Below are 12,463 nucleotides of genomic sequence, written 5' to 3' on the forward strand. Positions count from 1 at the left end.
TGAGAAGTTGGATGTCTAGAAACGTCCTACTTTTAAATTCTGATAAGACTGAAATGATGGTTCTTGGTCCAGTGAGACATCGGCATCAATTTGACCAGTTAACGCTCAGCCTCGGCTCGTGTGTCATACATCAGACTGACAAAGTGAGGAACCTTGGGGTAATTTTTGATCCGTCGTTGTCCTTTGACCTCCACATTAGAAACATTAGGACTGCTTTCTTCCACCTGTGAAATATAGTGAAGATTCGTCCCATCCTGTCTCTGGCTGATGCTGAGACCCTGATCCATGTGTTTGTCTCTTCTAGATTGGAGTACTGCAATGTTCTATTTTCTGGTTTACCGCAGTCCAGCATTAAGGCTCTCCAACTGGTTAAAATGCTGCAGCCAGACTTTTGACATGAAGCAGAAAGTACAACCACATTACACCCATTTTGGCGTCTCTTCACTGGCTTCCTGTCCCAGTGAGATCAGATTTTAAGGTTCTGTTACTAGTCTATAAAATTATTCATGGACTGGCACCTCCCTACCTAGCTGACCTGATGCCATAGGTATTAAAGGCACTGCGCTGCGGTGGTTTGAATCATATTTGTCTAATAGATTACAATTTGTTCATGTAAATGGGGAATCTTCTTCACAGACTAAAGTTAATTATGGAGTTCCACAAGGTTCTGTGCTAGGACCAATTTTATTCACTTTATACATGCTTCCCTTAGGCAGTATTATTAGACGGTATTGCTTAAATTTTCATTGTTACGCAGATGACACCCAGCTTTATCTATCCATGAAGCCAGAGGACACACACCAATTAGCTAAACTGCAGGATTGTCTTACAGACAAAGACATGGATGACCTCTAATTTCCTGCTTTTAAACTCAGATAAAACTGAAGTTATTGTACTTGGCCCCACAAATCTTAGAAACATGGTGTCTAACCAGATCCTTACTCTGGATGGCATTACCCTGACCTCTAGTAATACTGTGAGAAATCTTGGAGTCATTTTTGATCAGGATATGTCATTCAAAGCGCATATTAAACAAATATGTAGGACTGCTTTTTTGCATTTACGCAATATCTCTAAAATTAGAAAGGTCTTGTCTCAGAGTGATGCTGAAAAACTAATTCATGCATTTATTTCCTCTAGGCTGGACTATTGTAATTCATTATTATCAGGTTGTCCTAAAAGTTCCCTAAAAAGCCTTCAGTTAATTCAAAATGCTGCAGCTAGAGTACTGACGGGGACTAGAAGGAGAGAGCATATCTCACCCATATTGGCCTCTCTTCATTGGCTTCCTGTTAATTCTAGAATAGAATTTAAAATTCTTCTTCTTACTTATAAGGTTTGAATAATCAGGTCCCATCTTATCTTAGGGACCTCGTAGTACCATATCACCCCAATAGAGCGCTTCGCTCTCAGACTGCAGGCTTACTTGTAGTTCCTAGGGTTTGTAAGAGTAGAATGGGAGGCAGAGCCTTCAGCTTTCAGGCTCCTCTCCTGTGGAACCAGCTCCCAATTCAGATCAGGGAGACAGACACCCTCTCTACTTTTAAGATTAGGCTTAAAACTTTCCTTTTTGCTAAAGCTTATAGTTAGGGCTGGATCGGGTGACCCTGAACCATCCCTTAGTTATGCTGCTATAGACGTAGACTGCTGGGGGGTTCCCATGATGCATTGTTTCTTTCTCTTTTTGCTCTGTATGCACCACTCTGCATTTAATCATTAGTGATCGATCTCTGCTCCCCTCCACAGCATGTCTTTTTCCTGGTTCTCTCCCTCAGCCCCAACCAGTCCCAGCAGAGGACTGCCCCTCCCTGAGCCTGGTTCTGCTGGAGGTTTCTTCCTGTTAAAAGGGAGTTTTTCCTTCCCACTGTAGCCAAGTGCTTGCTCACAGGGGGTCGTTTTGACTGTTGGGGTTTTACATAATTATTGTATGGCCTTGCCTTACAATATAAAGCGCCTTGGGGCAACTGTTTGTTGTGATTTGGCGCTATATAAAAAAATTGATTGATTGATTGACCTAATCAAACCTTACGTACCGGCCTGGGCTTTGCGTTCTCAGGGTGCAGGACTACTTTGTGTCCCTAAGGTGAATAAGAAGTCTGTGGGTCACAGAGCTTTCTCTTATCGTGCCCCTGTTCTGTGGAATGATCTCCCTGCATCAATAAAACAGTCAGATTCTGTGGAGACTTTCAAGTCCAGACTTAAGACACACTTATTTTCCCTTTCGTATGGCAGCATACTGGCATAGTCTGTTACTATGCTTTTTACTCTTTAAATTCATTTTATTAGTAATTGGAGCGGGCCGCAGCCTCAACTTTACCTAAATTCTGGGTCTTTTAGTGAAGTTTAGGGCTAGTGGCCGGTGATCACCTTAGTATTTCTCTGTTTTTCTTGTTGTTTAATGCTGACAAATTATACTGTATTTCTTGTCTTTCTGCTGCCTGATTGTTTTTTTCTCTCTGTCTGAGGTGCAGCTCCATCCAGAGATGGGTGTGGTGTCTGTTTCTGTAACCCTCCTGTCCTGTGCACTGGCAACATTTCCTGTATATTCGTTTTGTGAATTGTTCTGTAATTTATGTCTGTGTCATGGCCCAAGCAGAGGGTCACCCCTTTGAGTCTGGTATGCTTGAGGTTTCTTCCTCAAATCATCAGAGGGAGTTTTTTCTTACCACTATCGCCTGTGTTCTTGCTCTGGGGTTAGTAAGGTTAGACCTTACTTGTGTGAAGCACCTTGAGGCAATTTAGTTGTGACCTGGTGCTATATAAATGAAAATAAATAAAAGTAAAATTGATACAGAAATAAGCTGTTTTCCACTAAATCAATTCAAATCAATTTTATTTATATAGCACCAAATCACAACAAACAGTTGCCCCAAGGCGCTTTATATTGTAAGGCAAAAGCCATACAATAATTACAGAAAAACCCCAACGGTCAAAACGACCCCCTGTGAGCAAGCACTTGGCGACAGTGGGAAGGAAAAACTCCCTTTTAACAGGAAGAAACCTCCAGCAGAACCAGGCTCAGGGAGGGGCAGTCTTCTGCTGGGACTGGTTGGGGCTGAGGGAGAGAACCAGGAAAAAGACATGCTGTGGAAGAGAGCAGAGATCGATCACTAATGATTAAATGCAGAGTGGTGCATACAGAACAAAAAGAGAAAGAAACAGTGCATCATGGGAACCCCCCAGCAGTCTAAGTCTATAGCAGCATAACTAAGGGATGGTTCAGGGTCACCTGATCAATCAATCAATCAATCAATCAATTTTTTTATATAGCGCCAAATCACAACAAACAGTTGCCCCAAGGCGCTTTATATTGTAAGGCAAAGCCATACAATAATTATGTAAAACCCCAACGGTCAAAACGACCCCCTGTGAGCAAGCACTTGGCTACAGTGGGAAGGAAAAACTCCCTTTTAACAGGAAGAAACCTCCAGCAGAACCAGGCTCAGGGAGGGGCAGTCTTCTGCTGGGACTGGTTGGGGCTGAGGGAGAGAACCAGGAAAAAGACATGCTGTGGAGGGGAGCAGAGATCGATCACTAATGATTAAATGCAGAGTGGTGCATACAGAGCAAAAAGAGAAAGAAACAGTGCATCATGGGAACCCCCCAGCAGTCTACGTCTATAGCAGCATAACTAAGGGATGGTTCAGGGTCACCTGATCCAGCCCTAACTATAAGCTTTAGCAAAAAGGAAAGTTTTAAGCCTAATCTTAAAAGTAGAGAGGGTGTCTGTCTCCCTGATCTGAATTGGGAGCTGGTTCCACAGGAGAGGAGCCTGAAAGCTGAAGGCTCCCCTTACCAAAAAATAGTACTGATAAGTACCGTATTTTCCGGACTATAAGTCGCACCGGAGTATAAGTCGCACCAGCCACTTTATCATTATAAAGAAAAATAAACCATAAATAAGTTGCACAGGACTATAAGTCCCATGGACATACAGGTATGTTAACTTAACATGAAAAGTTCAGATGATAATATTGTGACAGCTACCGTTTTCAGATGCATATTTCACCAGTCGTAACTTACAATCTGCAGAGTATGATTTTCTTTTTGGTGGCATTTTTTCGGGCCTTCTCCGTTGTCTTGTTAAGTTATCAGTAACGTTGAAATTTTTATTTTTCTATGGTAGTCAGAAGTCGCAGGAACAGTCACACAAGCCTTGAGTGCCCTCTCGTGAGCTGCATTTTACCTGTTTGTATTTTGCGGACCACATTGCGAGCCGAACCATGCAGCACCTACCTGCGCAGCTCATGACCACCCAGCGTTGTCGATCCAGCTCCTTCCAAGTGCAGACGCTAATCCTCCGCCGTCGCTCAGTGCTCCATACAGCTCTCAGCGTCAACTCTGCTCACACTGATATCCAAGGGTTGAAGCTGTTTTGTTAGCCGTCCTGGAATAAACACCATGTTCGTCTGCTTCAAACGCTATTCACAATCTTCGACGCCAGCTCCTTCCAAGTGCACACACTAATCCTCCGCCGTTGCTCACCCGGTGCTCCCACGCAGCTCTCAGCGTCAACTTAAACACTCTGCTCACACTGATATCCAAGGGTTGAAGCTGTTTTGTTCGCCATGCCGGAATAACAGCAAGCACCGTATTCGTCAGCTTCACACGCTGTGGGTGAGGTGAGGAATACGCGTCCAACGTTCTGTTCTCTGATTGGTTATCGCGACCAGCGTGACTTATAGGACGGCCGCCATACTACAGTGTCCATGATGCATTGCATTTCCTTTTCTGGTGGCCATTTTAAAACATAGATCGACTCTGTCACGTAAAATTGTTTTGTTACAGTAAATTAATTGAGATCCTACCGGTATATTTTTCATTTATAAGTTGCACCGGAGTATAGGTCGCACCCCCGGCCAAAACATGTAAAAAAGTGCGACTTATAGTCCGGAAAATACAGTATATAAAAAGTAAACTAGAAGTATACTTGAAACATACTTGCATGTACTACTTTTTGGTAAGGGTCTGCCTCCCATTCTACTCTTACAAACCCTAGGAACTACAAGTAAGCCTGCAGTCTGAGTGCGAAGCACTCTATTGGGGTGATATGGTACTATGAGGTCCCTAAGATAAGATGGGACCTGATTATTCAAAACCTTATAAGTAAGAAGAAGAATTTTAAATTCTATTCTAGAATTAACAGGAAGCCAATGAAGAGAGGCCAATATGGGTGAGATATGCTCTCTCCTTCTAGTCCCCGTCAGTACTCTAGCTGCAGCATTTTGAATTAACTGAAGGCTTTTCAGGGAACTTTTAGGACAACCTGATAATAATGAATTACAATAGTCCAGCCTAGAGGAAATAAATGCATGAATTAGTTTTTCAGCATCACTCTGAGACAAGACCTTTCTGATTTTAGAGATATTGCGCAAATGCAAAAAAGCAGTCCTACATATTTGTTTAATATGCACATTGAATGACATATCCTGATCAAAAATGACTCCAAGAGTTCTCACAGTATTACTAGAGGTCAGGGTAATGCCATCCAGAGTAAGGATCTAGTTAGACACCATGTTTCTAAGATTTGTGGGGCCAAGTACAATAACTTCAGTTTTATCTGAGTTTAAAAGCAGGAAAATTAGAGGTCATCCATGTCTTATGTCTGTAAGACAATCCTGCAGTTTAGCTAATTGGTGTGTGTCCTCTGGCTTCATGGATAGATAAAGCTGGGTATCATCTGCGTAACAATGAAAATTTAAGCAATGCCGTCTAATAATACTGCCTAAGGGAAGCATGTATAAAGTGAATAAAATTGGTCCTAGCACAGAACCTCGTGGAACTCCATAATTAACCTTAGTCTGTGAAGAAGATTCCCCATTTACATGAACAAATTGTAATCTATTAGATATGATTCAAACCACCGCAGCGCAGTGCCTTTAATACCTATGGCATGCTCTAATCTCTGTAATAAAATTTTATGGCCAACAGTATCAAAAGCAGCACTGAGGTCTAACAGAACAAGAACAGAGATGAGTCCACTGTCTGAGGCCATAAGAAGATGATTTGTAACCTTCACTAATGCTGTTTCTGTACTATGATGAATTCTAAAACCTGACTGAAACTCTTCAAATAGACCATTCCTCTGCAGATGATCAGTTAGCTGTTTTACAACTACCCTTTCAAGAATTTCTGAGAGAAAAGGAAGGTTGGAGATTGGCCTATAATTAGCTAAGATAGTTGGGTCAAGTGATGGCTTTTTAAGTAATGGTTTAATTACTGCCACCTTAAAAGCCTGTGGTACATAGCCAACTAATAAAGATAGACTGATCATATTTAAGATCGAAGCATTAATTAATGGTAGGGCTTCCTTCAGCAGCCTGGTAGGATTGGGGTCTAATAGACATGTTGATGGTTTGGAGGAAGTAACTAATGAAAATAACTCAGAACAATCGGAGAGAAAGAGTCTAACCAAATACCGGCATCACTGAAAGCAGCCAAAGATAACGATACGTCTTTGGGATGGTTATGAGTAATTTTTTCTCTAATAGTTAAAATTTTATTAGCAAAGAAAGTCATGAAGTCATTACTAGTTAAAGTTAAAGGAATATTCGGCTCAACAGAGCTCTGACTCTTTGTCAGCCTGGCTACAGTGCTGAAAAGAAACCTGGGGTTGTTCTTATTTTCTTCAATTAGTAATGAGTAGTAAGATGTCCTAGCTTTACGGAGGGCTTTTTTACAGAGCAACAGACTCTTTTTCCAGGCTAAGTGAAGATCTTCTAAATTAGTGAGATGCCATTTCCTCTCCAATCCACTATGCTGGATTATTTCGTTTGAGCGAGCAGCCAGCTGACATCACGTTGCCTTTTCACTCTGATTGACAGTCGCAGTGCCACATTCCTCAGCGTTTACATAAAATAGGCTTTAGGTTTATTTTGGCCCCTTCCAGCAGGCGGCAAAACGACTGCTGTGTCTTAATGCTACCAACCATCCAATCTGATTGAAAATTAATGAAAAAGAAAATGTAGGTTTTTTAAATTAAAGAATAAAACAATCTGATTTTCAATTTTGTTTTAATGAGTGGATGTGGAGGTTGCAGGCGTTACCATCGGGGAGCGGCCGTATGCAGCAGCGGCGGCAGCGGCAGCACTCATTTGCGGCGAGATGAGTCCGGGATAAACACCAGGACTGGTCAGGGACCCATTCATCTCATGATGACCCATCATGGCAAAGGGTGAGGCATAGGAGCTGGCAATGGACAGCGGCGTACGCAGGGCGGGGGCAGCTGAGGGCCAAAAAACAAAAACACAGACGAACACATGATGTGGACTGAGGAACGGACGACAAAACCTCCAGAAAACAAGCCTGCAGCTAACAGATGTGACCGTTGATTATCAACAGATGTGACCGTTGATTATCAACAGATGTGACCGTTGATTATCAACAGATGTGACCGTTGATTATCAACAGATGTGACCGTTGATTATCAACAGATTTAATGGTTACTGTGCTGATTATTTGCATTAGTTTACAAAATTATACTCAGCACAACTTTTCAGGAACCAAAGACACGTCTTCAAGTTGTTTCTTGGAGAACCACATTCCATTTTCTGGTATTAAAACCAGTTTGAAATGTATCCCATTAATCCAGTTTAAGACTGGTTTACCAGTCAGTGAACCTCATTTTAAAACTAATTCAACATGACTGATGACGGGTTTCAACATTTTAAAGTTGTTTTTCAGAATCTGGTTCATGTTCGTCATAAATCATGTTTTCTTACTGTTGTTGTTTATTAACAGTCCAACTGCTTCCGTCGGTTTTCGTGTGTTTTCGTACCCAGTGCCTCCATCACGTGCGGTTTGCCCATCGTCAGGGGTCGTAGTCCTGGAGTGCTGCTGGTTCCTGGTGTCGGGGCTTCGTTCCTCGGCGTCGGGGTGTTGGACTTCAGGCTGGGCGTGGACGACTTGTCATTCTGAAATAAACATGCTCTTTAACACTCAGAGTTTGCCCTCAAATACAGCACGATTTCCCCAAAAAACTCCAAGTGAGTCCAAGAACAGCCACGGCAGAGAGAAATCCAGAGTGGCAGTAACGAGTGGACGGCTCAGCGTAATCCAATCCAACGCTGACGCATCATTACGACGGCGGCGAGCGTGTGCATGCTGACAGTGGGAGCAACGCTATAAACCTCTGCTTAGAAGTCAAGCTTGTTAAAGAGTGGACACACAGCCAGGACAGCCATCCAAATGCCGGTCCTCATGAAGCCGAGGGTTTGACAGGGCGGCGGGGGCTCACGAGGGTAAAGCTGAGACTCGTGGGATGAGAAGGTGGCGCCAGGGCCGCTAATCCTCGTGTTAAAGCTCGGATCACTTTAACCTTCAGGTTCATTTGACAGCCAGAGTTTTAATGAAGCAGAAGAGACGAAAAGAAGCTACAAGTTTGAAAAGTTTGTATCAAATTTAATTTGGAGGTTCTGAAGCACAAAAATAACGATTTAAAATAGCTCCGTCTGTAACGTCAGTTTTCTAAAAAGCAGCAAATTAACAGGAAAAGGTGTTTACAGGTGTTGCCCCAACATTTCTAGAGTTAAATTTTATTTTCTTGATTGGGGACTTTAAAATTAAAATCTAGAAAGCTACACAAGCTCGGGCCCTCAAATTTCTGAGGTGTAAATATCTGGGACTGCAACAAAATGCAAAATTAGTTTGGTAATCAATTAAACTGTTGATTATTTATTCAATTAATCCAAGTCACCCCCCCCCCCCCCCCCCCCCCCCCATTCTATTTATTCTATTAATTACTTTCGAATTAGTCAATTATCCTTTGCTTAATTTATGGTCAATCATAACCATAAAGTATACAGATAACTTCCAACCATTCAAATATTTTGTCATAAAAAGTATTGATTTTACCATTTTGTCAAAAACCCACCATATAAAGGAAATAAGGTTAAAAAAAAGGCCTTCATGGGGAAAAATAGAAGAAAAATTTTCACACAGATTTAAATGTTCCTGAGACACAAAAGGAGGGAAGATAAAAATCCAAACATATTTTGTAAGACTGAAATAATTATTTCCATTATGTGCTGATTATTTTCTGCATTAATCCATCAGCTGATTGTTCCATAAAATGTCAGAATTGGTGAAAAATACTGTTGACATCAAACGTCTTGTTTTATCCACAACCCAAAATATTCCATTTATTGGCAGAAAGGAATTAAGAAGTTAGGAAACATTCACATTTGAGAAGCTGAAATCAGAGAATTTGGACATTTCAAAAAGAGAAGAAGATTCAGTGATTTAATGATTAGTTGGTGATAAACTTAATAATTGATTAATCGTCGGGTGCTGCCACTCTGAGGGGAACACCGCGGCACTGAATGTCCTCAAAAAAAATTTTCTGGCAGCACATCTGAAGAGCTGCAGAAATCAGTGTTTGTTGTAATGGGCGAACGCGGACCATCACCAAGTCATCAGCGTGTCATCAGCGAGCCGGAGCCTGTCAATGTTTTGGGTTCTAACAGGAGGCCAGACGATGCAAAAAACGTTTACTGCTGCCACACAAAGTCAGGGTTGGAACTCAGATGACACACAAACAGCTTCTAATCAAAGCTCCTTATTGCAGCCAAAGTGCTGGACCTCCTAAATACGATGACACCTCCTTCACTTGACAAACGCTCTCCAACCTGTCAGCCCGCCGCTCCCCAGACCCCCCACCCCGCCACTGTTTTGTCACCAACAGAAGCTGCGTGGGAGCACTCACATGGGCATGGTCTTTTGCTTTGGAGGACGGCGTGCTGCCTGAAGAGGCAACAGAGGCGGGGCTGTTGGGGGCGGCGTCCTTCTTTAGGACCCGCGATTTATCCAGGCCGTTCTCCGGAGGGGAGTGAGCGGGGCTGACCCGCGGGGTGGCCGGGTCCTGCAGACAGGAGGAGACACTGAGCAAACAGACGAGAGGAAAACAAAAAGCACCGACTCGTACGAGCAGCTCAAACAAAGCGAACCTCTTGTGCAAACACGGCTGAACGTACTCGCGCGTCTGCGCTCGTTCTCATGCTTACGCGTGTCACTCACCTGTTGTCTTCTTTGTCTCTTTGTCTTATCTTTTTGAATGAGTGACACAGACACTCTAGTGCTGTGATACAGAATGGAATGCGGCCATGCAGCCTCACCTCATTGGACACGTCCACCACCAAGTCGTCACTTTTGTCCCCGTCACTGTCCTGGAAAGAAGGCGTGGCAAAATAAAGGGTTAGGCCAGTGCAAAATTGTCAGTCCATTGCAGGTTACTTCCCCGGCGAAGGCCGGTACACGTTCACGGGTGGACTGGGACAATGTAGATCAAGTGTCAAATCCAAGAACACAGACAAGTGACAAGAGGAGCCAACTGCGTGCTGATTGTCCTCCACCTTCTGCCACTGAGCGACCTGCTCTACAGTGAACACAGCTCATCAGAATTAAAATGGGGAAGAATTCCACAGCTTGGATCATCACTGTGGAGCAGGAGGACAACAGGCATGATAATTCTCCGTGGACATCCAGAGACTGGCGTCCTACCATAATTATGATTGATACAGTAGATTGGTGTGGGCACGGCTGGTGGTGAACACAGTTAGCACCTTACCTGCCAACAAGAAAGTCCCTGGTTTAACACCACCTGCGCCCCACTTGTCTTGTCCATCTGGACACGTGTCAATAAGGACATCCAGCATAAATCCTGTGCCAAATCAAACATGTGGAGCCATGCTGCATCTACTGTGGCGATCCTGAGCCAAGTGGGAGATGGTTAAAGATGTTAGTTTGGGTGGAGTGGACCAGTGTAGAACTTTCTGGTCAACCTAGTTAGATTTCGGGCAATCAACATAACGGCAACAACTGCTGACCCCAACATCATCTCAAAGAGTCACGCTGAGGTGACAGTTACATTTATGCCGACTGGCCAAGATGTGACACGGTCGACCAGATAAACTACACATCTTGTCCAGCACCTGAAAACAGGTCCGGCGTATCAGCCATCGTAACTGTGGAAGAACTCGGTGCCAACCTGGACATCCGAGGATCCACGGGGAACGCTTATGGCTGCGACAATTTCCAGGAAAACTCACACTAAAAACACAGAACATCCTTTAAACACTTACATATCGACTCATGCTGTCTTTGTCGTCCACTTTGCGTTTCTTGGAGTCGAGGCTGTAATCCGAGGAGCCGCGGTGCTTTTCGTTAGCTGTTCGCAGGCTGTCTGACGGAGATACAGAGTTGTTCTACAAAAGCAACACACAGATTTGTGAGGATGATTCATGATGTCACTTTGCTCTCAGCACAACAAAAACGTGACTTAAATAAGCCGTGACAGGAAGTTCATCGGCCTCCGGTCACATCCTTCAGTGAAGCAGGTGTTCTGGCCTGATAAGCACGTGATTAAAAATGTATTTATGTAATAATAAAACAAATATGTAACAGTGTTAAATTGTTGACCTGATTGTGGAAACAGGTTGCCATTTTATTTTTGGTGGGAATGGGTGCAAGATGACGGTAATCCTATAAAATCTTTTGTGATGTCGCCACAGAACGTTAAACCACAAATACGACATGGATAACCCCTGCATGGTGGTACTGGGTTACTCGTAGCAGTACTTCAATGCTCATACTTCGTTAGTACTAATGGATTTTGTCGTAGCCCCCTGGAGCACCGCAACATGGTAGAGTCTAGTGCCTTTAGCCACGCCCATTTGGTTAAGACTCTTGTACCTGGAGTCACATTCTTATTCTAACAAGTGTAATATTTTTTAAAAAGGAGGACACGCTGTTGATGTACTTTAATGATGTTAGTCAATTATCTACTGACAAGCATTTTTATTTGTTGTAAAGGTTCCACTTTATTTAGCTGCCTGCTAACCAACCAGCACACGGGGAACATGCACCCCAACTCCTCTAATGAAGGTGACTACATGAAGTCAAAAACCCTCCAGGAACCTGCACCGGTACCGCACTTTACCGTATCCACTGCATCACAGAACAGTCATGCACCCTGGACGACAATCACCCAACCAAACAACCAGTCCATCTCTATATCTCTAAGATTCAACATCTCTCACAGCTAAGTGATATGTGGGCATCCTCTTGGCCTTCTCCAGCCGCTGGAGTCCTCAGCACACAGACACCTGTGTGCTGGATCACGAACAGAGAAACGGGCCACACAGACACAATGTCTAAGCTGACGCTCCCTCACAGTGCAAGTGATCCTCCTCATCCAAGTCTCTGTTAGTAACCGCTCATTTGATAGTCATTCCAGTGGTACCCGAGGATCCTCCAGAGGACCAAAGACATCCAGTCATCACCTTAGGTCACTAGTTAGTGTACAAGTTACAACCATACAGTAAGAGAGGCGGCACCAGGACCCTCAAGACTTGGACCTTCATTCTCTTGCAAAGACATCAGCACTGCCAAACACCTCTGTCCAGCAGCTTCAAGACTCCATAAACTCTCCCCAAGAGTCTCTCGATTGCAAAGGCTGAGGACCCAG

General features: G+C 43.5%; 1 protein-coding gene across 3 annotated transcripts in view; it reads right to left on the minus strand.

Moving 5' to 3' along the window:
• Nucleotides 1-12,463, minus strand: part of LOC117521784 (transducin-like enhancer protein 3-B) — a 130,323-nt gene that overhangs the window by 13,824 nt on the left and 104,036 nt on the right. For all 3 annotated transcript variants that reach the window (XM_034183129.1, XM_034183136.1, XM_034183145.1), the window contains 5 exons: nt 11,079-11,201; nt 10,113-10,163; nt 9,704-9,859; nt 7,778-7,913; nt 7,047-7,225 (listed from right to left, as the gene is read on the minus strand). In XM_034183129.1, the coding sequence (XP_034039020.1) occupies nt 7,047-7,225; nt 7,778-7,913; nt 9,704-9,859; nt 10,113-10,163; nt 11,079-11,201 (645 nt within the window). The remainder of the gene's footprint in view (nt 1-7,046; nt 7,226-7,777; nt 7,914-9,703; nt 9,860-10,112; nt 10,164-11,078; nt 11,202-12,463) is intronic.

Source organism: Thalassophryne amazonica, chromosome 2, assembly GCF_902500255.1.
Source record: "Thalassophryne amazonica chromosome 2, fThaAma1.1, whole genome shotgun sequence".
NCBI lineage: Eukaryota > Metazoa > Chordata > Actinopteri > Batrachoidiformes > Batrachoididae > Thalassophryne > Thalassophryne amazonica.